Genomic DNA, 23,530 nt, shown 5'->3' on the forward strand with positions numbered 1-23,530 from the left:
GTCAATCCCCAGGAAAGCTTTTGCGTGATCAATGAGCTCCATTATCCTCTCCGTCCGTCTGTCACACCCATCATCACACAGTCAACGTCCCCGTCAGCCTCCCGTCCCTCGAATTCGCACCCACCGCGATGCCGAACCCCCCGCTCGGCACCACCCAGCCGGCACCATTCCAATAGCTCAAATCCTTCCTCCTAAGCTCGAACCTCGCAGTCCCACTCACACCAGCCGCTAGACTCAGCTTCACAAATCCTCTAAATTGCTTCGGTGGCGAAGGAGCAGAAGATGGGAGTGTAACGTAGAGCTGCGGGACCTCGGCGCTAGTAACGCTCCCGGAATTCGTGATAGTTGCGGTGACAGTCGCTACGATATCGTAGAGATTACCAGCGGAGGTGTTCGGGACGGGGCCGGATGTTGCTGAGGAAGCGATGCTGAGAGCCGAGTAGGTGAAGTTTGTGTATGCTATTGTATGAATCAGTACCATGTCAAGATGATACTTTGTCTCGTCACAGATCCGTGTACACTTCTATACCACTGCTTGTGGCAGAAAGTTGTACACATATCCATGACAGGGGCTGGAGCAGAGATAGAAAATGAACTTACAAAGATCAAAGCCAAACTCAAATCGCGGTGTGCTGTTGTTCTTATCAAAATGTCTATAGTCGATATACAACCCTTCCGAGAACCCATCGTCGCCCAAGACGACTGCCGTGCCATAATCCGCTACTGTCTTCGCAATCGTAAGGGTAGCTTTCCGCTGGGGCCTGTAGAGCCGTATAGTACGTCCACAAGTCCATTTCCGCTTTCTTGCCCCGGCAATCCTGCTCAAACAACAGCTTTGACACTTTCTAGCGCGATGATGGATTCCAAAATTATCGACCCAACGCTGTGAATCAGCACGATCGTATTTGCGTTGACAGCGGCCACCGCTTTCACGAGGTCGTCCCACCAGGCCATAGATCGAGGTTGTTGCGGTCACCCGCGTTAGTCTCGACGGTGACGCAGCCCTCGCCTGAATCAGCCGTGATGAATACAATGGCCATCGCCGCGGCAGAGACTGCAGAGGCGCCTGCGGAGGAGGAGTCAGTGGTGGATGTCATGGGAGCGGTGCTATCTACCAAAGCTTGCGGTTGAATAGCGTCGAGAGGTGCCGCAAGGTAGGGCAGCTCTGCAGTCCCTGAGCCCCAGCCCACCGCAAGAGTTCCGGTGTTGCACTGACAATCAGCACAAGAATTGATGCCCTTCAGATTCTGAATTACGTTAGAGCCAGTGATGGCCAAGCTGGCCGGTTTCTTCAATGGCCGTATCCCCCACACGTTAGCCGCCTTGCCATCCGACGTCAGTGACTATGTTGGTTTTGTCGGAAGAGGAGAGTTTAGCAAGGGCGGTGGCGGTCTTCCTGTACGCTGAAGCCCGTCGCCAACAGCACGCTTCGTTTCGGGGACTGCCAAAGCGAGCGTCAGTACTGTTCATTTTTCGCAGACTCGTATTGTAAACAGCTGGCAAGTTCATCATGCCCTAAGAAGATTGCCAAAGTCTAAGGCTGAGTTACCTACCACGCGAGCAAATTGCTAAGGTAGCAATTGCGAATATTTGAAGAAGGTGATCCCGCATCGTGAAGCCACCTTTGAAATGGAGCAACACGAAAGAGTTGAGGAAATTTCATCCTCGTAGTTCGAAAGGGCGGTCATTCTTTAAAGCAGTTCGTTAACCTGTCGGCTCGGAGGGCTCATTACCGTCAGAACAAGTGGATGAGATTTATATTCCTGGGGAAGACTCCCAAGGCGAAGCAAGCTTCGGCGGTAGATTCATCCCAGCAAATGATTGCATTTGTTCGCGACAGGCTGCTTTGCATATATTGCCGGGCTGATCTCGGCAGTGCATCGAGAGGTACTCTGTTAAGTGTACGGCCCGGGACTCGATGCGCTACGGATTCCTCGATAAGGGCGTGTCCCGCTTGTCGCCAATAGAACGCAGCAGAGACAAAGGCACGAGCTTCCGCTTCATCACAGACACTCCTTTCTCAGATAGTGTAAAATAATCTAATCTCTTCTCGAAGCTTGGTTTGACTGGGGTCAGTAAAAGAGGAGTTTCCAAATTGTTAGCACCTGGCGAATGATGAAGTTTGATGGAAACAATGACAGAGAGCAAATTTTTGGAATGATGATTAGATTTGTCCAGCACTCTTGCACTAGAGACGGTGAAATGAAGTTTCTCTATGATTACTTTAGAGGTGATCTCCGTCCGCTCTTCCAAGTCAAAGGATGCGTTGAAGTAGCAACGACGATACGTTGATTCAATATTCGTAGAAGCCCATGCACCAGAAAGAAACTTCTTAAGTATATCAGATACACACTCACTGAAAGCTTTGCGACTAGTGATACAATCGAAACACAGTGGAGGAAGACGACATGCTAAATACTGGTGCACTTAGCAATTGAATTGTTGAGTAGGTTGTGGGACTTTACCTATGGGGCACATACCTTTTAAGAAGAATGGTATTTTATAGACATAAATCAGCTTGGCAACTGTTTGTGCAATTCTGTAAGGTTTCCTCAGGAATCGAGCCGGACGTTCTTGAGGAGACGTAGGGCTAGACCATAGTCACATGCTGCCGAGCGGTGTCCCATGTTCCAATGTTGTTGAAACCTCCGATGGTAAATCGGCTCCTAGAACCGAAGTTGCGGATTCATCTGGCGACTGAACAGGTGTGTTACTTTTAGAAACTCTAATTGGCTTTACATGCTTCGTGGTGGTGCACAGGTTGGTGTAAGCCTGCAAAATTCCGTAGCTACTTCTAGCAAGGTCGGAGATTTTGGCTTTCATGTACCAAGTAGGGAGCGTGGCTCTCAAGTCTCCGAATAGCTGCATATTCGGGATCTCTTGATGCAGGTACTGCAAGACGGTTTAGCTCCATCACATTTGATCTTCTTCACATGACAACTGTCGCATCTAGTTCTTAAGCATCTACGCTTATCTTGCGTTTGGCCAATAAACCTCAGCGTCGGTAGCTGTTGGGGGTAAGACGATGACGCCGATGGGAAGCCATTCTGGGTTTCCTCGAATCCGCTGGATGTGTTCTGGAGAAGCCACGGCGAACTGTCCTGGCGAGGCGTGACCGGAACAGGGAATTCTGGCTCGTTATCCACGGGCTCGCTTTCCATGGGTTCGTCTTGCGTTACGGCAGAAGAATTCTTCCGTTGACGCTTCTTAGGAGTGACGGTCTCTCCCAGCCCTGCCTCTGCTGTTGTCGTGGGGTTGGCTTTTCGTTTTGGGGTAGGTGCAGACTGTGAAACTGGCGCCAGAGGCAAATTTTCCAGAGCAGGCAATGCTGAATCCGAGCACAGGGTGCTAGAAGTCGACAACGTCAGCCATTGAGGCAATTTAGAACAGTATCAGGTTTGATGTCGAAAGTAGAATCTGCACATACTCAGATGAAATTACGCTAGTGGTACGTTGAATGCCTTGCTCTTGTGAGACGTAAGCTCCGTGAATAGGATTGTGCCGATAGACAACGTTGATGCATTCTTTCTTTAGAGAAAATGTGATAAAGATGGACCCGCCACAATCAAATGTAGGCTTGTGCTTGTTAGGCTTTTTCTCCACAGGAAGCGCGGATGACCCTATAGATCAAGTCAGTCAAATCTGCAGCTTCAGCAAGATTTTCTTATGTACCGTGGGATCGAGACGCGGCATTTGCAACACGATCGGGATTTTGAAGCGAGTCTGCGCAGACGTATTTAAAGCGAGTGCCATCATCGATGGTGCTGCTAGCTTGGCGCTCTGTGTATTTGAAGCCGTCTACCTTCTGGAAGACCTCGATAATAGATCTAGCCACGACTCTCTGGGGTTTGACTTTGGGTTTAGGCTCTGTTGTGCGATACAATGCTTCTTCCAGGCTGATGACGGTATCGACATGTCCATTTGGGGGTAGTGTAGGATACTTATTTCCGGCCTTTCCGCTATGAACCGCAGTAGCAGATAGCTGGATCGTGGAGTCGTTGTAGAACACAAACTGGGCACTGTCTGTTTCTGGTATGATGCTTTGAGAAGTGCTCTGAAGTTCGTTCTGGAAGTGGTATGCTAGATTCTCTAGATTCTGGACGCGATATGTCGTCTTGGGCTTGGGCCCTCTCGGCCGTCTGGCTTTGACGGTGTCCATATTGGGGCCCGTCCAAGGCGTTCTGGTGCTCACTGGTCCAGTCCGCCCTCCTTTTCATGCTCTGATGATGTGAGGCTCAAACGTGCGGGATCTGGACCAAGGTTTGGGAGGGAAAACGTTGTTCCAGCGCCCCGATGCAAGGGACCTAGCGGCGGTGTTAGTGCGTGTATTTGAGTAACACGTCCTTTATTCCGAGCAAACTCCAGGCTGTTTGTCCTTCAATAAATGCCACTTGTGTGCATCTTGGGCTGAAGAACAGGTGCAGATGCTCAACTCTTTTCTCCGCAGGCCGGACCGGCTGTCTGATGGACAACCCGCAGTGCTCTCGCGTTCCGCAGCGTCCAATATATGCAGCATAGTGCTTCAAGCTGGGAGTAGTTAGCCAACGCAGGGGGCGCGCTCCTGCCCGCGGCAGAGCAGAGGAGTCTTGCGCGGCCCTCGTTTTGAACCGTGAACATGCTAAATGGGGGCTGTGAGCACACGCTCTGGCACCGCGGATTGCCGATGAAGGCTGTGGCATCCCCAGGGGCAGCGGACGATTTCGAGGCCTCACATGAAGCAGACTTCGAGAAAGTATATCGGAGGAGCCTGCTTCTGGAAGAGTTTATAACTGCTCTGTCCCAAATGGGCGGACTGCAGTATAACGGCACCCCTTCGTCACTTCCAACCGTTGACGTCCATGTTGTGACTTGCTTCGTATTGTTGTAGGAGCCAGGCCAGGGCCTTTCCACAGATACAGCCTGGACTAAAACACAGCTCATATTCATTCAGTGCCGCGCGATCGCGAAATCGACCCCCACAGCACAGCATCAGCTCTCTTTCGGCCAGGCCCCAGATTAAAAGCGCTACTGGTAGGCGACACCCTCCGCGCCATTGCCGACCTCACTCATCTGCGCCCCGTCCAACTGCCTCCCTTTGATAGTGCTTCCATTCCACGCTGCCAGCCAGACTCTTCAGTGTTCTTCAGCTCCGGCGCCCCGCCGTCTTTGCTCCATTGTTCTCTCTTTTGCCTCTTGCCTCCCGCTTTGAAAGCCCCAGCACTCCCCGACGTTTCGAGTTTCAAGAACAGGCCGGTCCGCGTTGCACGCGCCTCCACTGGTCCCCACGAGCTATCGCGGTACGCTGAACATATGGCACGGCCCATGGAGCTACTGTGGTGAATACTGACATGTTTCTTTGCCAGGCTTCGCTCTCCTGCACTCCCGCACTCCCGTTTCGAGACCACCTCCAGCTGGCCGACCCTCCCCCACTCGTCCTCACCCAACTCCCACCGGAGTTTGCTATTGTGGCCTCGATCCTGCGACCGACGACAGCATTCTTATCGGCACTCACATCCTTCGCGCATCGGCTTTGGTAGTTGCCGTTCACGTTTACTGCAGCATCGGATAACAGACCCCCGCCTCACCAGTCACCATGGTCGTGGCTACTATCAAGTATGGCCGCAAGTCTCATAAACGGTTACCTGAAATCAAGTACGGTTCGTACTTGGAAAAAACGCGGACCTCACTTCCTTTGGCACAATTGTTGATGCTTGATGACACTGGGCTAACTTCTTCGGCTGCATAGATGCGTCGTCGTCGGAGACGGTGCTGTAGGCAAGACATGCCTCCTGATCAGCTATACCACAAACAAATTCCCTTCAGAATACGTGCCGACCGTGTTCGACAACTACGCGGTTACTGTGATGTAAGACCATCCTCGCAACTCGAGTTCCTGCTTTCGTGGCCTCCACTTGAACTGCCGAATGGCGATATGCCGCATTGGAAAGGAGAACGCCCGATCTAACTTGATACAGGATCGGCGACGAGCCGTACACCCTCGGCCTCTTTGATACTGCCGGTCAGGAGGATTATGATCGTCTCCGCCCTCTTTCCTATCCCCAGACGGATGTATTCCTCGTCTGCTTCTCGGTAACTTCGCCTGCCTCATTCGAGAACGTGCGTGAGAAATGGTTCCCGGAAGTCCACCATCATTGCCCCGGCGTTCCCTGCCTCATCGTTGGCACGCAAGTAGATCTTCGCGACGATGCCGCGGTGTGCAGCAAGCTGGCCAAGCAGCGGATGCAGCCAGTCAGACGCGAGGACGGCGAGCGCATGGCGAAGGAGCTCGGTGCTGTCAAATACGTCGAGTGCTCAGCTTTGACCCAATACAAATTGAAGGATGTGTTCGACGAGGTATGTCTGTAAGAGATGACCGTGATCTGCATCTGCTAACACTCTTGCAGGCCATCGTGGCGGCCCTCGAACCCCCACCAAAAACGAAGGAAAAGAAGAAATGTGTGGTGTTGTAGTCGTGGGCTAGACGTGAGGTAACACAGGAGCAATACCTCTCCATGGCAAGCCATCATCCTTGTTTTTCTTGCCAAGCATTTCATCTGGCACGGCGTGGTTTCTTGGGGGATACCTTATCGTGAACACCTGGCGCTTTGTGGGTAGCGGTGTTTTTTTTCCGAGTCGTGGTCATTTTGCCTCTGAGCTTTTTTCAATTCAGGGCTTTTCCAAATCAGGTGTAAAGAAAGAAGTGCTGATACCCGCCTTCAACCATGGGGCTGTGAATTTTTGCATGGAAGCAGCTGACTATCTTCACAGTGTCTTCGATCTCAATGAGCGAATGACATATTCTCAGGACACATCGAGTATGATATCCTCGCCCGAGTGGCTGAAACATAATGGCGGGGCACGTGTGGTAAAAGGCCGTAGGTAGGCAAGAGATTCAGATGAGAATTGATGTTTCTTGATTAAATCATGGTAATCCAAAGGTGATCTCTTCTAATGTTGATGTCTCGCCGCGTCCTCTCCTTCCAGGAGTGACAATCTTAGTCTCCCTTGCGATTGTAGCAATATCTTCGAGTCAAGACGCTCTGAAAGATACTTATCCCATTTCTTGAACATCAAGAGTCGACAGATCGAGTCCGTGTGCCTCATGGCGCGCGAAGCTCAGTGGTGTCCGGACGCGTCGGAGTAGATTGACACATTCACGCGTTTGACGAGGCATATGAGCGGTGAAGTCCTTCACCAGCTGCGGGCTGCCTGCAGAGCGTGCACTTTCCATAATGCATTGTCCTCGCTAAGCTACTATTGTGTGGTGAGCTGATTTCTCGCGTTCCTATTGTGTTTATTGTGCTGCTGCCTGCGGCCAATTGTTGTTCAGTGCCGACAATATAAGTTTTCCTTCCAGCCCGCAAAACCTCGCAACCACAACAACAACAACGACGTCTCGCCAGCGTCACCGTCGCCGGGCCGTGCTGGCCAAATCTTGGACTAACCAGAGCACCGCGCTAACCTCATCACAAGCCTACAGGATGGAGCAACGCATGGCGTTGCGGAAGGCGGGCCACCGACCCCCTTCAATTTCCATTCCTCCGAACGCGTCGAATCCCCACACCGTTCGACCGCTCGAGATCTCAGGTCCGGAACGTCAAGAAACATGGCACGAGCGCCAGCTGCGAACAAACGCCTTCTACCGGGACGAATGGCGGGCGAAAGTAGAAGCAGGGCTGAACCCGCAGCCTCCCGACCCGTCTAAGCCATTGTTGACCGCACCCGACGAGCTGGTAATCCTGTCAGAGGCTCAGATACAAGCTCTGCGTCGGGAGCTTGAATTCCCCAGCCAGCAATTCACCTCCTACTCTACCGAGTCTGAGGGCGAAGAAGTCTCAGGTGACAGACAGATATCAGTCGACGAACAAGTCTTCGATGAACAAGTCTTCGACGGGAAGATCTCGGGCGGAAAAGAGGTCTCACACAAGCATGGTGCCAAGCCTTCGGAGCCCGGCGAGTCTACAGAGTCGGAAGGCGAGCAACTCTCACGTGGAAGCCCAATATCAAGAGCAAAGCGGGTCTCCGGTGGGAAGACTTCAGGCAGAAAGCAGTCTAGGTCGAAGACTCCTAGAGCGAAGAACCCTTTCCCTAGGACAGCGGCGCCTATGCCCAACTCGAGGACGTCTGAGCCTACGTCGACGATGCCAAAGAGAACCCAGTCAGCAGCCCGTGTAGTGCTGAAGGAACCTGTCTTCGAGCCAACCGCTCGTGCCGCCATCGAGGCGAAGCACGAGCCGCGTCTCAATGCTCTAATAAATCGACAGCCGGACCCAGAAGAGAACAACCCATACGCGGTCACAATCGTTCGACAGGATCTTCGAAATGTTGAGCCTCACCGGATTGCGGCGTCCGTGGACGAGACGACGGCGAAGAAGTTGTCGTTGAAGAGCCCGAGAAAGCTCATTGGCTTCCTGACAAGTGGCTTCAGACCTGACCCAGTACCTCAATTGCCTGCGAATGTTCCTCCAAAAGCATCGCGGCTGCTTGTGTCCCCTCCTAAGAAACACCGATTCCGATCGAAGAAGGTAGAGCGATCAGCAACATCGAACTCGCTCCCTAAGCCCTCAATCAAGTCCCAGTCCGAAAAAGACATGACGAAGGCTTCTGGATTCGCCAGCCTTGCCTCTCGGTTTCACACGCGGAATCCGAAACAACAGCCTCGACCACATACCGCAAGAGGTAGATCCGCACATGGGCCCCGCCCTCACACCAGCCATGTTGCTCGGACACATTCGTCGGGTAATAGCGTCTCCCAGAGTTCAATCCGCCCGTCGTCTCAGAAGCAACCTGCGGGAAAGGCTCTTCGACAGGCTGTAGAGGCCGAATTGGCGAGCAAGCCACTCCCACCGCAACCAGACTCAGATGACAGTAGCACGGATTACTCGGGTGTCATTGGCAGCTATGGGGCGCTTGATCCCATTCCGAATCTTCCGCGACCCGCCACCCAGGGTAGATCTGGAGGATCTGACGCGACAGTCGCGGCGAAGTATTGCCCCCCAAAGGCTGCTGAATACCACGGTGTAATGAATGTTGGCATGCGGGTTTTCTCGCAGCATGCGAAGATTGAAGAGGGCAGCGCCGACGCGACTCCGGGAGCCGTTCAGGACGACAACCATGGCGACAACGGCCTGCCGGCAACATTCTACTCGCCTTCACACTACACCGTCGATACGATTGATCGGGCCTCCGGATTCAGGCCGTCTCGCAACGTGAGTTTCCCTTCCCTTCGAGCAGCGCCAAGCACGGCGACGCCATTGCCCTGAGGCCATTCACCTCGAGTTGTCGCTTCGCCGAAGTTCCTCCGCTAACATCTATCGCTCCAGGTCGACCCTGCCCGCTACATCGTTGCATCTCCAGCCCGGCCACCACGACAGCAGATCGCGCAGCCTCAGCCCGTGTCAACGCACTCCCGCTTGGCCAGCCAGGGAACGATCCGCATGATCTTCCAGGGCGACGCCAAAGACATCACCCCAGGCGCGACCGTCGACAACACCAATCCGAACACCGTCACACCCCGCAACAAAGCCGCAGCGAAGCGGTCCAGCCCGCAACACCACACTCCTACTCTTCGGCAGCTTGAGGGCCCAGCACGCACCCAGTTGGTTCCCCAGCGACCACTTGCGCCTAAGCACAAGATGATTGCCAACCTGCAAGACGATCAACAGGAACGCCAGGTACTTCGTCGTAGACCTGGTTCAGCTGACATGAAAAATCAAGCTAACCGCCCCTCCTCGAAGCACGCGCATGCCAGCTCGTTTCACCCGCAGCACCCCAGCGCTCTGCCGATGCCTCTGTACGCCAACGGCCGTAGCGCCATGTACGGCATCATCTCATCGGCGTCTCCCACCCACGGTGACGGCCGCCCTCCTACTCATGCCGAGAGCGGCGCCGCTGCTCAGCATGATAACGAATCCTCCACCCTCGGCCGCCATGGAATCCCGGCACCTGGCCACAACGTCGCATTGATTCAACCTTACCTGGCCCCTCCTCCGGAGCACGCATACTTTGCCTCCCCGATCAGCGACACATTCTCCCCTACTGCTACGGCCCTACCGATGCCAGCCGTGCTTCATGACGGCAGCGATGTTCTGACTCACTTCGGCGTGGTCAACCACCACATGGACATGTTGCACCATGAGGTCATTGGCTCCTTCGACAATCTTCACGTCAACCTTGATAAGAGCGGAGATGACAGGCAGAAGGAGCTCCTCAAGGAGTTGGACGCTCGACTTCCTCCAGGCGTCGTCCTGGCTGGACTTCGTGAGGCAAACGAACCCAAGTTGGACGAGGTCATGACTCTGTTGAAGGACAACGTCGTCGTCTCTCTAGGCAAGATCACCGATGAGACGACGGGCTCGAAAGACAAGACGCAGTCCATTCAGCAGAAGTTGGACAAGCAGCAGAAGACGCTTGAAGCCATTCTTGATCAGCTGAAGCAGATCACTGCGATGCGATCAAACAACAGCACCCAGTCTGGCCATCACCCTCGTCGCTCCCACGACATCCAGCGCGGAACACCCGATCCTCATGCTCTCCGTGTCAATCACTTCGGTCAGGAAGGTGGCATCGTAAGTGGTCGCCCGGGTCGCCAGTTCGCCAGCGAGGTCGGAACAGCGAGATCTGATTCTAACATCAACCTTGTTCGCCAGCATCCCGACACCGTCGATGGGACTTACTACAACCAATTCCCAAATCCGGGCCAAGTCATTGGTACATTTGGTGGCATTACCTACGTTCAGGGCAATCCTCTTCCGCACAATGGTCCTGCAAACTACGAAAACAACGGTCCTGCGAACTTTGCTTATGGCTACGATTCGCGTCGCTGATCGCTGCTCGCTGACCTTCGACGACGTACCTTGAAAAGCACGAGCGACAACTTTGCACAACCCGAGTTTCAAGGATGCTGGTAGGAGTTGTGCTTTACTATACCTCTGGGCTTTCCCTCTTTCGGAAAGCCTTATTTTCCTTCTGGTCTGATTCTCTCTCTCGGCCTTGCTTCAACTTTTCTCCAGACGTGCGACGATTCACAACGACTAATGCTCACGACTAACCAACCCCACGAAAACTAACGCCCAAGACAACTGACTTCCACCTGCGGTTGGTACAATGTGGATGGTTGGGACTGTGCGATGTCTGAGCGTCCTTACTCTGGAGATCACAGTTTGCTTTGTTTTCTTTTGCTTTTCCTTGACTTTGGCACTTTCCAAGCTTGGATTGTCTAGTCCTGGATAGCTTTTGTGACTGGAATTTGGGACGGATTCGACTAACCTAACACGGTCTTGCTGCCGTTTGGATTTCTCGACTTGGAGTAGGTTCTTCGGAGCCTTACAGTTGGTTGGGATTTCTGGCGACTTGACCACAGTGTTTTGGTGTCACTTTATAACTTGAAAATGGAATGCATGTACATTCGACCTACAGTCCACAGTGCCTTTGTGAAGTGATGCTGAGATCGTCTACCCAAACGCGACCATCTGATCAGCGTGGACATTGCAGCATGAACGTAGCGGGCGAGTTGCGCTGCTGATAGAATGTCCCGACGGTGTCATAGCATCAATTGAGGGAGCCTTGAGATTGCAAGTAGTTCTTTCACGTCTCTTGCACTCATGAGTCGTGGTTGCAAGCATCTGTGTGGCGACTTCAACACCACGGCCAGCATCCCACTTCCCCAGACATCCCACGCCGCGCATCGAATCCGCGCCCTCAATGGACGCACCTGGCACTGGCCCGAGACATCCAGCGCCACACTAACGACGCGCCCGTCGGTCGGACCCACGTCGCTGGCGCAAGCCCTTGCCGGGCGCAGCTCAGAGACGTTGGCCAACCGAACCCGTCACGTTCTCAACCCTGCATTCATCCATCATGGCTGCCCAAGACCGTCCCAAGCCTCTCCTCGAGGGCTCCCCTCAACCCGCCGCAACGTCTCCCCATCCGCTGGACAGTCAGACGGCGGCCGACGACGACACAGCAGCGTTGGACACGGAAGACGACACCTCTCCTGCCGCCCTGGCGGCTGCGAACAGAGCCGCCGTCTCTCGTAACGCTGAATTGGCTCCGAATATAGAGTCGTTCCAGTCCCCGGCCTCCCTCCCCGTCATCCCGAAGTACCACATCCGCACGCCCTCCGCTGCTGGCCTGTCCCTCCAGACCGATCTCCCCTCCGAGCTTGCGACGACGCTGCCGAGTCAATCGCCAAACACACCAACTAGAGTGGGGAGCAGAGGAGGAGTACAGATCCGGGCCTCGGCGACTGCGCCGATTGCAATACCGGGGGCTTCGCTGAGAAGCACGCTGTCGGCGGCGAGCATGACTAGTTCTCTCTCTCCCGGGTCTGCTGTCTCTTCGCCAATGTTAAATGCGTTGACGGACATCACGCCCCTGCCATCGCCGCTGGCAATGGGCGACTCTCCAGGCCCGTGGATGCGGGCGACACACGCACGTCCAGGCTCTCGGGGTTCGTCTGGTGTCACCCGCGACGACTCGTTCTTGCTCTCAACCAGCGTGACATCTCCGTCGAAGAAAAAGAAGACTTACTCGGGTCTCATGCCCACAGCGGTCGAGGGTGCGAGCTTGCAGTCGTATCAGAAGAGTGAATCGGGACACGGGCATGGGAGGGACAGGAGTCTCAGCGAGTTTGTACCAGAGCCTCTTCACAATACACGGCCGCGTCAGGTTACAGTGTCAGCTGGATATGGGCATATAGAAGCGGAAGCCGCTCTCCATCGCGAGCAATATCTTGCAGCGCAACGTGGACCGTGTCTTGCAGTGCCAGCCTCCCAAACTGGACCCCAAGCAACTTTGCCAACGCCTCCTGCTAGCAATCGAAGCGTGACCGAGAGCGAAGAGGAGGAGATCCCCGAAGACACCGAAGGCGTCAAGTACCTTACTGTCCGCCATAAGCCCAATACGCGCAAGAAGCTATGGCGATGTGTGCGTCTGCTGGGCCAGGGAACATTCAGCAAGGTCTACCTCGCGACCAGCGAGAAGATCACCGCGAAAGACCCATTGGACGAATCGACGTTGAATCCTAGAAAGCTTGTAGCTATCAAGGTTGTCGAGCACGGCCCCGCTGGAGGTGCCGATGAGCAACGCGTGGAGTTGAGCTTAAAGCGAGAGGTGGAGATGCTGAAATCCGTCTCGCATCCCTCCCTAGTCCATCTCCGGACATTCGACTACGATGACCAGGAGGCTCACCTTGTCCTGACGTATTGTCCTGGAGGCGACCTTTTTGATCTCGCCAGCGAGCATCGGGATCTCCTTACACCTGCCCTTTTGCAGAGGGTAAACGCAGAGATGGTGGGCGCGGTGCGATATCTCCATTCTGAATTGATCGTGCATCGAGATATCAAGCTAGAAAGTCTGCAGTTCCCTTCAGTTCCCTATTTCACAGCACTAATATCTATCAGACGTCCTCCTCAACATCCCCGCCGCCACTCTCCCATCAATTCAATCACCGCAGTCTTACCGATACCCCCTGATCACCCTCACCGACCTCGGTCTCTCCCGCAAAGTCTCCAACCCGCAAGAACTCCTCACTACCCGCTGCGGCAGCGAAGACTACGCTGCGCCTGAGATCCTCCTCGGCCAGCCCTACGACGGTCGTGCCACTGACGCCTGGGCGCTCGGAGTACTCCTCTACGCTCTCATGGAAGGCCGATTGCCTTTCGATCCGCCGCCTGGGAAAGCGGGTGCAAGGAGTCGGGCCGCACATCGCATTGCGCGGTGCGACTGGATGTGGCATCGTTTTGGCGATGCGGATGGCGAGTGGGATCCGAAAGCCGGTGCGGAGTGGGAAGGCGGGCGTGAGGTTGTGGAAGGCCTACTCAAGAAAGTTAGTCGAGGTCGAAAGAGCCTTGACCAAGTTGCGGAGATGGAGTGGGTGCGGCACGGCATCTCCGTCGAAGGGGGATTAAAGAGGAGGGAGCATGACTTGGAGGACGAGATGGAGGTGGAAAGGTAGTCGCTAGTAAGGAGCCTTCGGCATGCTTAGACGATGCTTTAGGCCAGACCTAAAAGCTCAGAGGAGAGGGGTTGGGCGATATGTGGAGGAGCCACCTACGGAAACTCTTAGATGCTGATGGGGGTTTGATACGCGTTTTGGCGAGTGTGTTTGGCGTTTTGTATCACCATATCCCTTTCTTCGTTTCATTCTTACTACGCCACTCGCTGGGCTGTTTTTACCTTCGTTTCGCGAGCACAGGGATGGGTATTGGGATTGGATTGGATTGGATGGACTAAGGTGGGAATTGGGGACCAACATATAAAAGATACCACTGATGCGCTCTTTGAGCGCTTTTCCTAACTACATCTCCTATTTCTACTTATCTCCGTTTCGCACTTCTCTTGATTCCTTTCTTCCGTATGTTGTTTATTCGAACATTCGATTCGTTCTACTCGGTTCACGGAGATCTTCATTCAAAGCCGCAGTTCCACATTTCCCTTGCTACCGTCTATTCTCTGTCTTCTAAAGTCGAATCGCAATGTTGTGTGGCATATAGATAAAAGATAGCAGGGACATTGGAATGGATAGACAAATTTTGTGGCATCTGAATCTCATCAGCGGACTTTATCTATTTTCTTTGTAGTCTCGTGATTCACCATGACTGATCTATTTTCTCAGGACATATAACTCCTTCGCTCCAACGTTTAAGTTCGAGTCTTGCATGGGAGAGGCCTTGGAAGGCCTTGAGGAGGATTGAAAAATGGTCATATACGTCGGAAATGGTCCGCGGCTCCTGTGGGATTGCAAATTCCCACGAGGACGACCATTCATGTGGAAAGGAGTATCAATCCCCAAACTCCAACCCTGATGTCCGGTTGTGCAGCTTGTGGGTCGCTCGGCGGGTTCAAAACCAGAGATGCTGGCCAGCATGGAGAAGAAGCTCTATAAACCACGAGCTCTCACCGTCTATGGGTGGCGGCTCAAAAAGACTTGATGATGCTCGTCGTCTCCCTGCTTTCATGATCACAAGTAAGACTACGACTTCACGAAAGCGAGTCTCGAGAAGAGAGGGAGATAGTGAGCAGCATCAAATAGATGATGGATCCCACCTAATGCTGGTCTTTCTGGTCCTGTGGTGCACCGAGGAGACGACTGCCCATCAAAAAGTTCGATTCGGGCTTTTGAACACCGGCTTTCTCCGACCAGCTCCATTTGCCATTCTGTAGGTACCTTTTGACTCCACTCCATTGCCTCTTCTTGTCGTGTCTTTTGCAAACTGGAGAAAACTCCAACCCCCTTACTCCTCGACTCCCGCAGGAGAGCGGGAGTTTATATACCAAACTAAACGAGGTGCTTACTAACAACCTTGACGGTCATGGGGCCTCTGAAGGGCTAGCAGAGTACCTTCACATGCGCATGTCAGCCGGAATTAGCGTATGTCACGTTCCAGACTCGTGACTTCACCATTTCTGCGCTTCGAAGGGGTATAAAAGCTCGCCGCCCTGCCGGTTTCTTGGTTTTCAGGACAGGGAGCTGCGGAATGTGATGCTGCAAACCCAGCACCATATCAGTTTTGATGGTGTGGTGGACTTGGAGGCTGTGGTGCAAAATCAAGCTATCCGGAACGCCATGGGGTGGGAAAGAGGGGGATCAAAAGGGATACGCGAAACTTTGATGGGGTGGGCTGGGGGTGAAAAACTGCCTTGCCAAAGCACCTATGGTGGGTGTGAGGGGGAGGGAACTAGTCGTGGTGGTGATATGGTGCATCTACGCGATCGTACGGTTGTTAGTGTGATTATTGAGATGAAGAACCTCTATAGCGAGCGATGGTACTGACGGTAGGCATCTCTACTCACGACTGATACTCGCTATCCGCAGGGTGTTAAGAGAAGCCCCAGAGACGGCACCCCGTTTTAGCACTACCATAACGATTTGATGCTCCACCACTCCCACTCCCACCCCATGTGCTGGTCTTTGAAGGTCTGTTTGAACGACAACTCATAGGTAACTTAGGCTAGACGTTCGGTTTTCGAACCTCCGACTCCATGGGTCACTCTAGGAACTTCTGTTTGAACGACCGCTCATTTCATTATGAGCTCGTTCGGTTCGAACCTCCCCTACGGCCTCCACCCCTCTGCTCCTCAGCATCCGCGACGAGAGACGTTTATATAACCCACCCAGACTCTTGCTGACAAATTTCCACGTGACGTCCGTCAACCCCCCTCTCCCCCCTTTCCTCTACGCACAGCTGAGCTCTAGTCATGTGCAACCAAAAGATCACGTCAGGTTCCCGTGACGCGGTGACTAATCCAGCCACCTCCAGCGAGTATATAACCTCGCCGCCCCGACCTTTGACTCGACTTCTTCAGGGAAAAAATGGGGTTTTTTGGGGGGGTTGTAAAATTTACGGCTGCAACTGGCATGGCGGCGGTGGAGGGTGTTTGAAAAATGTACAACGTATCCGGAATATGGTGGACTGGGAGTTGTGCTTGCAAAAGCGGACATGGACGAATTCATGGTGGATGGAGGAGGGGAGGGGATCAAAAGTTGTACCGGCTGTGGTTCCATGGTGTGGGAGGAGGAGCGGAGGGATCGGAAAAATGCAAAAAACGATTCTTTCCAATGGTGTGTGGGAGGAGGTGATTGTTTTGCAACCGTGCACGCCAAATACAACGAGTACATGGTTGGAGTTCCTTATCCCTCCAGGCACTGCTTCAATCTAGTCATGTGCAAGCAGAAGACGTATCACGCCTCCTCGCTCCCCAAATCCCGTGACGCGGTGACTAATCCACCCACCTCCAGCGAGTATATAGCCTCGCCGCCCCGACCTTTGACTCGAGTTTGTCGGGGAAGGGAAGGAGCTTTGGGGTTTTTGCAAAACCCGTTTGAAGCGTTGGAGCCATGGTGTTCGGTGGAGGGTGTTTGGAAAATATGCAACGTTTCCGGCGATGGTGGACTGGCGAGTTGCGCCGCAAAAATGAACCCCCGCGATATCCGATGGGAGGAGAGGAGGGGAGGGATCGAAAACTGCGCAACGATTGGATCGATGGTGTGGGCGGAGGGGAAGGATCGCAACTTCATCAATAGAGACAGGCGATGGTGTGAGAGGAGGGGAGGGGTCGAAAACCTGCAAACAATCGTACTCATGGCGTGGGAGGAGGGGTTTTGCAACAAACCTCAAGATGCTAGCAGTTGATGGGGTCGGGAGGTGTAGTGCAAGCGGCGAGCGGAAGGAAGTGTGATGGAGTGGAAGGAGAGGTATCGAAAACCAGATCAGACAGCTCACTATGGTGTGGGCGGAAGACGGTTGCGAAAACCTTCATAACACTCACGATATGGTGCAGTTGGGGAGTGTGGTGCAAAAAGGAGAAGAAAGCAGATTGATGAAGTGCGGAGGATAGGGAGCAAAAACCCACCAGCGCATATACTCAAGGCATTGGTGGAAGGTGTCTGCAATAACGTGCCGAGCTCAGCCTGCATGATCGGACTGGTGAAGGTGTTGCAAACTGCTGTCAGGATCGAAATTATGGAATGTGGAGAGAAAAAGCAAAATCAAACCCGGATAACATTGATGCGGTGTGGTTCGAACTTTCCCAGAGGAATGATGCAACGTGGGATCGATCGGTTGGGTGGTGGCGGATTCGAGTATGCGGTGAAGTGCCTGTCGATCCTCACTGGTAGTGTTCGAATCGATCTGACGGTGCTGAAGAGCCTCTTCTTCTTGAAACGAGGTTCTTCAATGCGTAGGGTTTCTGGGGACAATTAGTGGACTTACTTGCCGGGGAGGATTATCATTGTTAGTGGAGAGGCGGCCGGCTCTCTCCTCTCCACCACATTGCTCTTGGTAGGCGGGTTGTTGATATTCATGTCAAGGCCCGAATCCGTTAAACCATAATGATTTGGAGTTGATGCTCAAAGAGAATCTCGCGTGAATGGAGAAGAGTAGACGTTGGAAGTTAGGCTTTTATACCCAGCCCGAGGAGAAATTGAAAGTGAACATGTGACCAAACACGTAAGTGAGAAGAATTGCAGAGAGACTTAGAAAGGGGTATTGATTCAATCATCGAAACAAGCTCAACACACACTTCATGAATGCCATCCAAACCCGTGCAAACTTATCCTACGACTCGTCGTCTCTTCGCGAGACAACTCATTCCCAAAACACTCATGCAATAAACCACCCACGCACGCCAAAACGCCCAAATCCAGAGAGAATCGCAGATTCCTAGTGCCCGCCTGATGCTCCAGACGCCTTCGAAGAAGAACCAGCATCCAGTATCCATCACTCGCTCAATCCAAAACCTCGTAGCTGACGTCCTGCTTCCGCTTCCGTACACCGACAAACAGCCACTTGAAGCCCCATCCGACTGACTTGACGATATCCCACGGATTGAAAGTGTTTAGCAGAGCGCGCGGCCCACGATGCGCATACTTCGTCGGCGTAGTCAAGTCAGACGTAAGCTGCTTGTTCAGATCGTACGGTTCCCATTTGAACGCGAAAATATGCAAGACCGCAAAGATGGCCATCTCCACACATAATAACATATTGGGTATTCCGACCTTGATATCCTGGTACCCAATCTTCTTGCTCGGAGTGATCGTTCCAGACGACACGAGGAAGGAGATGAGAAGGGATTGCCAGAAGGAGAAAAAGATGACGAGCTTGATGCAGGCGATTTTAAGCCCGGGCCCGTGCGACGCAAGCTCGTTCTTCATCTGGATGTAAAACTGAATCAGGCAGTACATTGCTATTGTGACGGAGACGGCTTCGAAGCCCATGACCCAGATGTGGGAGAAGGCGGGGTTGAGGGAGCTTTCGCAGTAACGGCCGGTGGCTTGGGTGATGCCCGCGACGCAGGTGAAGAAGACGCGGACGAAGCAGTATTGGTAGACGCCGAGCCAGACGATCTGTGCGCGGTGTTAGCTTTGCTCGATAGTATTAGAGTCGTAAGATGCAGTCTACGTACGTTGAACCACGTCAATCCACTCATCGGTTTCCGTAGGAAGCCTCTGTCCTGCCCGCCAGTGCACTTCTGTATCCAGCCCATTGGCCAGACCCAATTGCGCGGTTTCACGGTGCGGAAGTAGTTCTTCTGGTCGTGGAGATCATGCGCGAGGTAGTGGCACATGAGAGTGAAGAAGCTGGAGATGGCAAAGGCTTCGTAGCAGTCGCGCAGGATCTCGAAGTACACGGCGTGTCTGTAGTAGAGGTAGGAGAGGAAGCTGACTGTCGCGTATATTGGGATCATGAACAGGATCCGTACAATACTGCGATGCCGGGTTAGCTTACGGCCATAGTTGCGCTCCCGAAGGCTGTGTATCAAGCCTTCAAGGCTGGAATGTTTTGGCGAGACGAGCGAACGTACTGCTTCTGCTCCCATGGTTTCAGGTAGTGAGTGATGTGTCTAAAAATGAGGTAGAGCGCGATCACGGTCGCTATCAGGCCGAAGACGGCGGATATGAAGAGGCCGATGTGGTGGAAGGTGACTTTGCCGGCGATGGGAGTCTCGTCGACCCTCTGCTCGGTGAGGGTGGTGTTGCAGAAGACCATGGCGGACGATGTGTTGTGGAGAAGCGCAAACGGGCGGCATGCGCTATAGATCTAGCAGAAGAGGCGGATCAGCAGGCGCTGGGCATGCGGCGAGATAGTCACTGTAGGCAGTGAAGGAGATGCAGGCGGGCGGGTGGCAGATGAGGCTGTGCTGTATGCGATCCCTGGCTCAACGACGTTTCGGCGCTTGGAGCAAGGGGTCCAAGTTTCAGCATGCCCTCCTTATCCCCGCCGCTAGAATTAACCCCTTCCAATGCGCCTGTGTGGCACGTATATCCTCGTATAACTCGCAGGCATATATCAAGGTGTCAAGCTGTGTGTGCCTCTCCGCAGTCCACAATGGACGACGAATCCTCCTCCTCTCCGCCCAGCAGTGTCTTAGGCCCCGCACTGCAGCATCCTTCAAGAGCAGGGCTCAGGCCCCCAAGGTTACCCCAACACGGCGGTTGGTCGCTGGCGCTAGCCTCGCTACTTGCTGGATACCGCTGAGAACAGAGACGCGCTTAACCAGATGCCGGGTTCAAATCGCCAGTACAGGCGTTATGGTGCGCCGCTGAGGCTGGTGTCTGCCCGCTTCCCATGCCGAGAGCCGTTGTTGACGTCAAGCTCGTTAAGCTCGTTAAGCTTTGCTCGTCGGGTGGGCGAATGGCGAGGACATCGCAGCCTCGCTATTAATAGGCCCGTTACAGTCAGCACTTGAGACCGCCTGCAGGTGGGTATCCCGCGAATGCATCACCACTTTGAGAAAGGCTATGATATTGAAAGGGCCAGGTGCGGACGGCATTTTCAAATTGCCAAGCTGTAAGCCAAATTCCACCGAGGCACCTGAGCAGGTTTGTCCTCACCTCCACAATTAATCTTACGGCGATCGGCTTGGCTCCATATACCATCTATCACCTAAAGCGTCCATTTCCAAACCACCGCGTTTTGAAACCTAGACCCGAAAAAATCAAGAAGATGAAAAATAAAGAGATCAACCAACACCCAATATCTAAACGATGCCAATTTCTACACTCACCCCAGACTACCTAGGTACAAGACGAGATCTATACAGAGTCTTCTCCTCCACAACCCCCACGATCACGGACACTTTTACCTATCTCTACGCGGATGATGGGATGCCAGACGCTGCATGAATGTCCCTTCTTCAGCCCTTCGAACCAAATTTAGCCAGGGAAGCTGTGCTCATATGTCCTCAACCAGTAGCTTATAGCAGACCGCCATTTCTGCTTTGCATTGACTACTTCGGGATCGCCGATAAGCATTTGGTTGTCAGGTCCGTCGATAGGAATACCGCTGACAGTGATACTACTGGATTAAGAAATGGGCTGCTGGAGGGGTACAAAAAAGAAAAACAATACCTAGGGTTAGCAAGTTAGGCGATGGGGCCGACGCCACTAGGGCAAGGTTCCTGCTGGTTAGTACGGGGAGGGTTGAAATTTTCTAAAATATATGGATGGGTTGATGTGAGGAGGGTGGAAGAGGCGAGAGATGCGGTATAATGCCTCTAACCGATCGGCATATACAGTCTGCAAAAAAGACGAGAGACCTAGGTACCAGTATAACGAGTCTCAAGGCATTTAGATCAGACCCTAGAATACCCCGTGATATCCCTAAAGTTGCATTATCCAGAATCACTCATCTATTGGTATCAAAATTCCCCCTAGGGTGTTTCTACACCCACCCCACCCTCTTCTTTCTTCTCGTCGCCCCCGCCTTCGCCGCCAGCCTCCTCCCTGACCTCAGACGTCTCCACGCCCTCTTCAATCGGCGTCGTCGTCCCAGGGGCTTTCGCCCCGTTTCTCCGCTTTCTCGCCTCCGTCTTCAGCGCCTCCCACCGTTCCCGATACTGCCCCAAAACACCCTTCAGCTTCTCGTTCTGCGCCGCCGTGCGTTCCTGCTCCTTTCGCGCCTGTTCAGCGGCTTGCAGTTGTGCTTCAAGTAGCTGTGTTAGTTCCGCGATCTTGGCTGCTGAGACATCATCTACAACCGTCGCTGGTGCTGTAGCTGTTGCTGACGTTGACGAAGCATCGGGTATTGGTTGCGGTCCTGTACTAGATTTGAGCCTCGAGGAGGGCGTGCGCGCGGCAGCAGGTATAGGAGGGGGCGGCATCATATTTGCCCCCTGGGCAGCATGCGCAAGTGCAGATGGGTCGCTGGTGGCGGCGTGGATGCCGGGAGGACCACGATTGCGCAGGCTGGCTGCCAGTGCCAGCGATTGGCTCTGGGAGGTTGCCTCCCACATCTGTAGTCTGCGGGACTGCTTATCTAGCAGAGCGCGGAGGGTCGTATTCTCAAGTTCAATCTCCTCCACTGTTTTCCGGCCTGCGCCTCGGCCGGCGGGAATGCTGTTAGGGGGTGGTTTCGTGGCGGCATTTGCATTTGGTTTGCGCCGCACGTGGCGCGGAGCCGTAGGAGAGGGTGGATATGGTGTCTCCATCGCGTCCACGAACTCATCGTGTTGGCTACCGCGGTCGGACGAGGTTTCCTCGATCAGGTCGGGAAGGTGGCCTGAAGTGTGCTGAAGAATTCCGGCATAGGATACAGTGCCGCCGGAGGGAGGAACGACGTAGAACGATTCGGCTGCACCGCCGAAGCGTCCATTACGGTCTGGATCCTCTCGAAGGGCACGGAGAGCAGGTTTTGATATCAAAGTTGTATAGTCGGGCTCGTCAGTCGTGGTCGAACGCACGGGTTTGATAGGAGCGGGGGCGGGGTTTGGAGCTGGAGGAGTCGGAGTGGAGGAAGGGCCTAGTGGAAGGCTGGCGAAAGCCAGAGGTGCTGAGATTGCGGAGAAGACATTCTCGAATGTGGAGTAGAACTTGTGGAAGCGGTCGTCTGATGTAGCAGTCGCTGTTTCGGAGGCTTGGGAGACTTGTGACTGTTGTCCATTGTCCAGGGACTGTGGCCGTCTCTGTGAACCCTCTGTCTTCGTCTCGTCAACTCTTCTTGCCTGGCGTTGTATGGCATCCTTCGCCGATGGCGGTGACTCTTGTCCTTCTGCGCGGCTTCGTCTCTCGAGGCGACTTGGTGCGTTGGCTATAGCATTCGCGACAGATACAGTTGCTCCAGCTACCAACCCCCTCTTTGGTTGTGCGCCGGGTATTCCTCTCGCATTTGCTAGGTTGGTCACTATGGAGGACGCAGGATCTCGGGAGGGCCTCCGACGGGTGGCTGGTCTGGACGGTGAAGAAGTCGACGCGGGAGAGGCGGATCGGGTACCGGGAGCGCCTGGGGAAGCTCGCCGTGGTCGTACTGAAGACGCTGTAGATTCTGACTGCGGGTCCTGAGGGCTTGCAACAGACGCACGTGCTGCTGGAGTCTTGATTATACTTGCCAGGCGGTGATGCTGGCTTTCGAGGAGGGCGAGGATTCTCAGTGCCTATTCGCTGCTTAGACCCTTCCCTATGCTTAAACCCATACGGCTACCATACCTCTGGATCTCCGGTGGTTTGGGCTGCCTTTGCGAAGTGCTGCGCGGCCAGCTCATGCTCAGCACTCGCGGTGGACACATCCGAGTTAGCGGTCGCGGCGACGGCGTTTCTGACATGGTTTTGCGCGAGGGTGAGGGGTGCTTGCTCCATCGTTGCAGGTAGAGACAGGTCTGGTAGGATACGAAGTGTTCATAGTTCGGGTGGTGTTGGAGGTTGAAGGGTAGCCCGTGCCCGTTCACTGACCTCATGTCTGGTGCCGACTGCATCCATGGATGTGAGGGTGAGCCAAGACAAGGCTGAAGCCGAATGACTCTGTGCGGTAGCCAATCAGCGATCGTGATGGCAGAGCATCGTGAGCAGCTGATAGTGGGCTCTAAGACCTACACACTTATACTCGGTATGTTTAAAACGGCAGAATCATCTTACCTGCGTTGGCTAAGTATCTACGAGGCACCAGATATACATTGGTAGAGAGCATTACCTCTCAGAGAGCTTCGTGGATCCAGGTACCTAGGTCTATATAATGCGCAGTATAACTGCGCAAACAGTGACTCCCTGGACGGTGCCATGTCACCAAGCGTGGCACATGTAGCAGTACTGGTGCCTGTGGTATTGGAGAGCTGTTAC

At 53.8% G+C, this 23,530-nt stretch overlaps 6 protein-coding genes across 6 annotated transcripts; 3 read left to right on the forward strand and 3 right to left on the reverse strand.

Moving 5' to 3' along the window:
* Window positions 1-2,846: 2,846 nt before the first annotated feature.
* Window positions 2,847-4,159, reverse strand: BDZ99DRAFT_479448 (uncharacterized protein; the record flags this gene model as incomplete). Its single annotated transcript, XM_033722234.1, has 3 exons — window positions 2,847-3,348; window positions 3,428-3,620; window positions 3,673-4,159. The coding sequence occupies 3 exons, from the start codon at window positions 4,157-4,159 to the stop codon at window positions 2,847-2,849; spliced, it is 1,182 nt and encodes a 393-aa protein (XP_033573135.1).
* A 1,199-nt stretch (window positions 4,160-5,358) lies between these two features.
* On the forward strand, window positions 5,359-6,555 carry BDZ99DRAFT_91404 (cell division control protein 42). Its single transcript, XM_033729021.1, has 4 exons — window positions 5,359-5,592; window positions 5,726-5,845; window positions 5,955-6,333; window positions 6,384-6,555. The coding sequence occupies exons 1-4, from the start codon at window positions 5,573-5,575 to the stop codon at window positions 6,447-6,449; spliced, it is 585 nt and encodes a 194-aa protein (XP_033573136.1). The 5' UTR covers window positions 5,359-5,572; the 3' UTR covers window positions 6,450-6,555.
* A 905-nt stretch (window positions 6,556-7,460) lies between these two features.
* On the forward strand, window positions 7,461-10,805 carry BDZ99DRAFT_523641 (uncharacterized protein; the record flags this gene model as incomplete). The annotated part of the gene is made up of 2 exons (XM_033725816.1): window positions 7,461-9,188; window positions 9,303-10,805. 2 exons carry the CDS (start codon window positions 7,461-7,463, stop codon window positions 10,803-10,805), a joined length of 3,231 nt encoding a protein of 1,076 aa, XP_033573137.1.
* Window positions 10,806-11,838: 1,033 nt separating this feature from the next.
* On the forward strand, window positions 11,839-13,936 carry BDZ99DRAFT_394661 (Pkinase-domain-containing protein; the record flags this gene model as incomplete). The annotated part of the gene is made up of 2 exons (XM_033715912.1): window positions 11,839-13,333; window positions 13,383-13,936. 2 exons carry the CDS (start codon window positions 11,839-11,841, stop codon window positions 13,934-13,936), a joined length of 2,049 nt encoding a protein of 682 aa, XP_033573138.1.
* Window positions 13,937-17,841: 3,905 nt separating this feature from the next.
* On the reverse strand, window positions 17,842-19,571 carry BDZ99DRAFT_422537 (DUF300-domain-containing protein). The gene is made up of 3 exons (XM_033716990.1): window positions 19,285-19,571; window positions 18,886-19,186; window positions 17,842-18,826 (listed from the first exon to the last, which is right to left on the reverse strand). Exons 1-3 carry the CDS (start codon window positions 19,467-19,469, stop codon window positions 18,209-18,211), a joined length of 1,104 nt encoding a protein of 367 aa, XP_033573139.1. The 5' UTR covers window positions 19,470-19,571; the 3' UTR covers window positions 17,842-18,208.
* A 1,535-nt stretch (window positions 19,572-21,106) lies between these two features.
* On the reverse strand, window positions 21,107-23,103 carry BDZ99DRAFT_501088 (uncharacterized protein). Its single transcript, XM_033723783.1, has 2 exons — window positions 22,904-23,103; window positions 21,107-22,851 (listed from the first exon to the last, which is right to left on the reverse strand). Exons 1-2 carry the CDS (start codon window positions 23,051-23,053, stop codon window positions 21,133-21,135), a joined length of 1,869 nt encoding a protein of 622 aa, XP_033573140.1. The 5' UTR covers window positions 23,054-23,103; the 3' UTR covers window positions 21,107-21,132.
* Window positions 23,104-23,530: the final 427 nt, after the last annotated feature.

The sequence above is a fragment of the Mytilinidion resinicola genome (assembly GCF_010093595.1).
Source record: "Mytilinidion resinicola strain CBS 304.34 unplaced genomic scaffold BDZ99scaffold_16, whole genome shotgun sequence".
NCBI classification, from domain to species: Eukaryota; Fungi; Ascomycota; class Dothideomycetes; order Mytilinidiales; family Mytilinidiaceae; genus Mytilinidion; species Mytilinidion resinicola.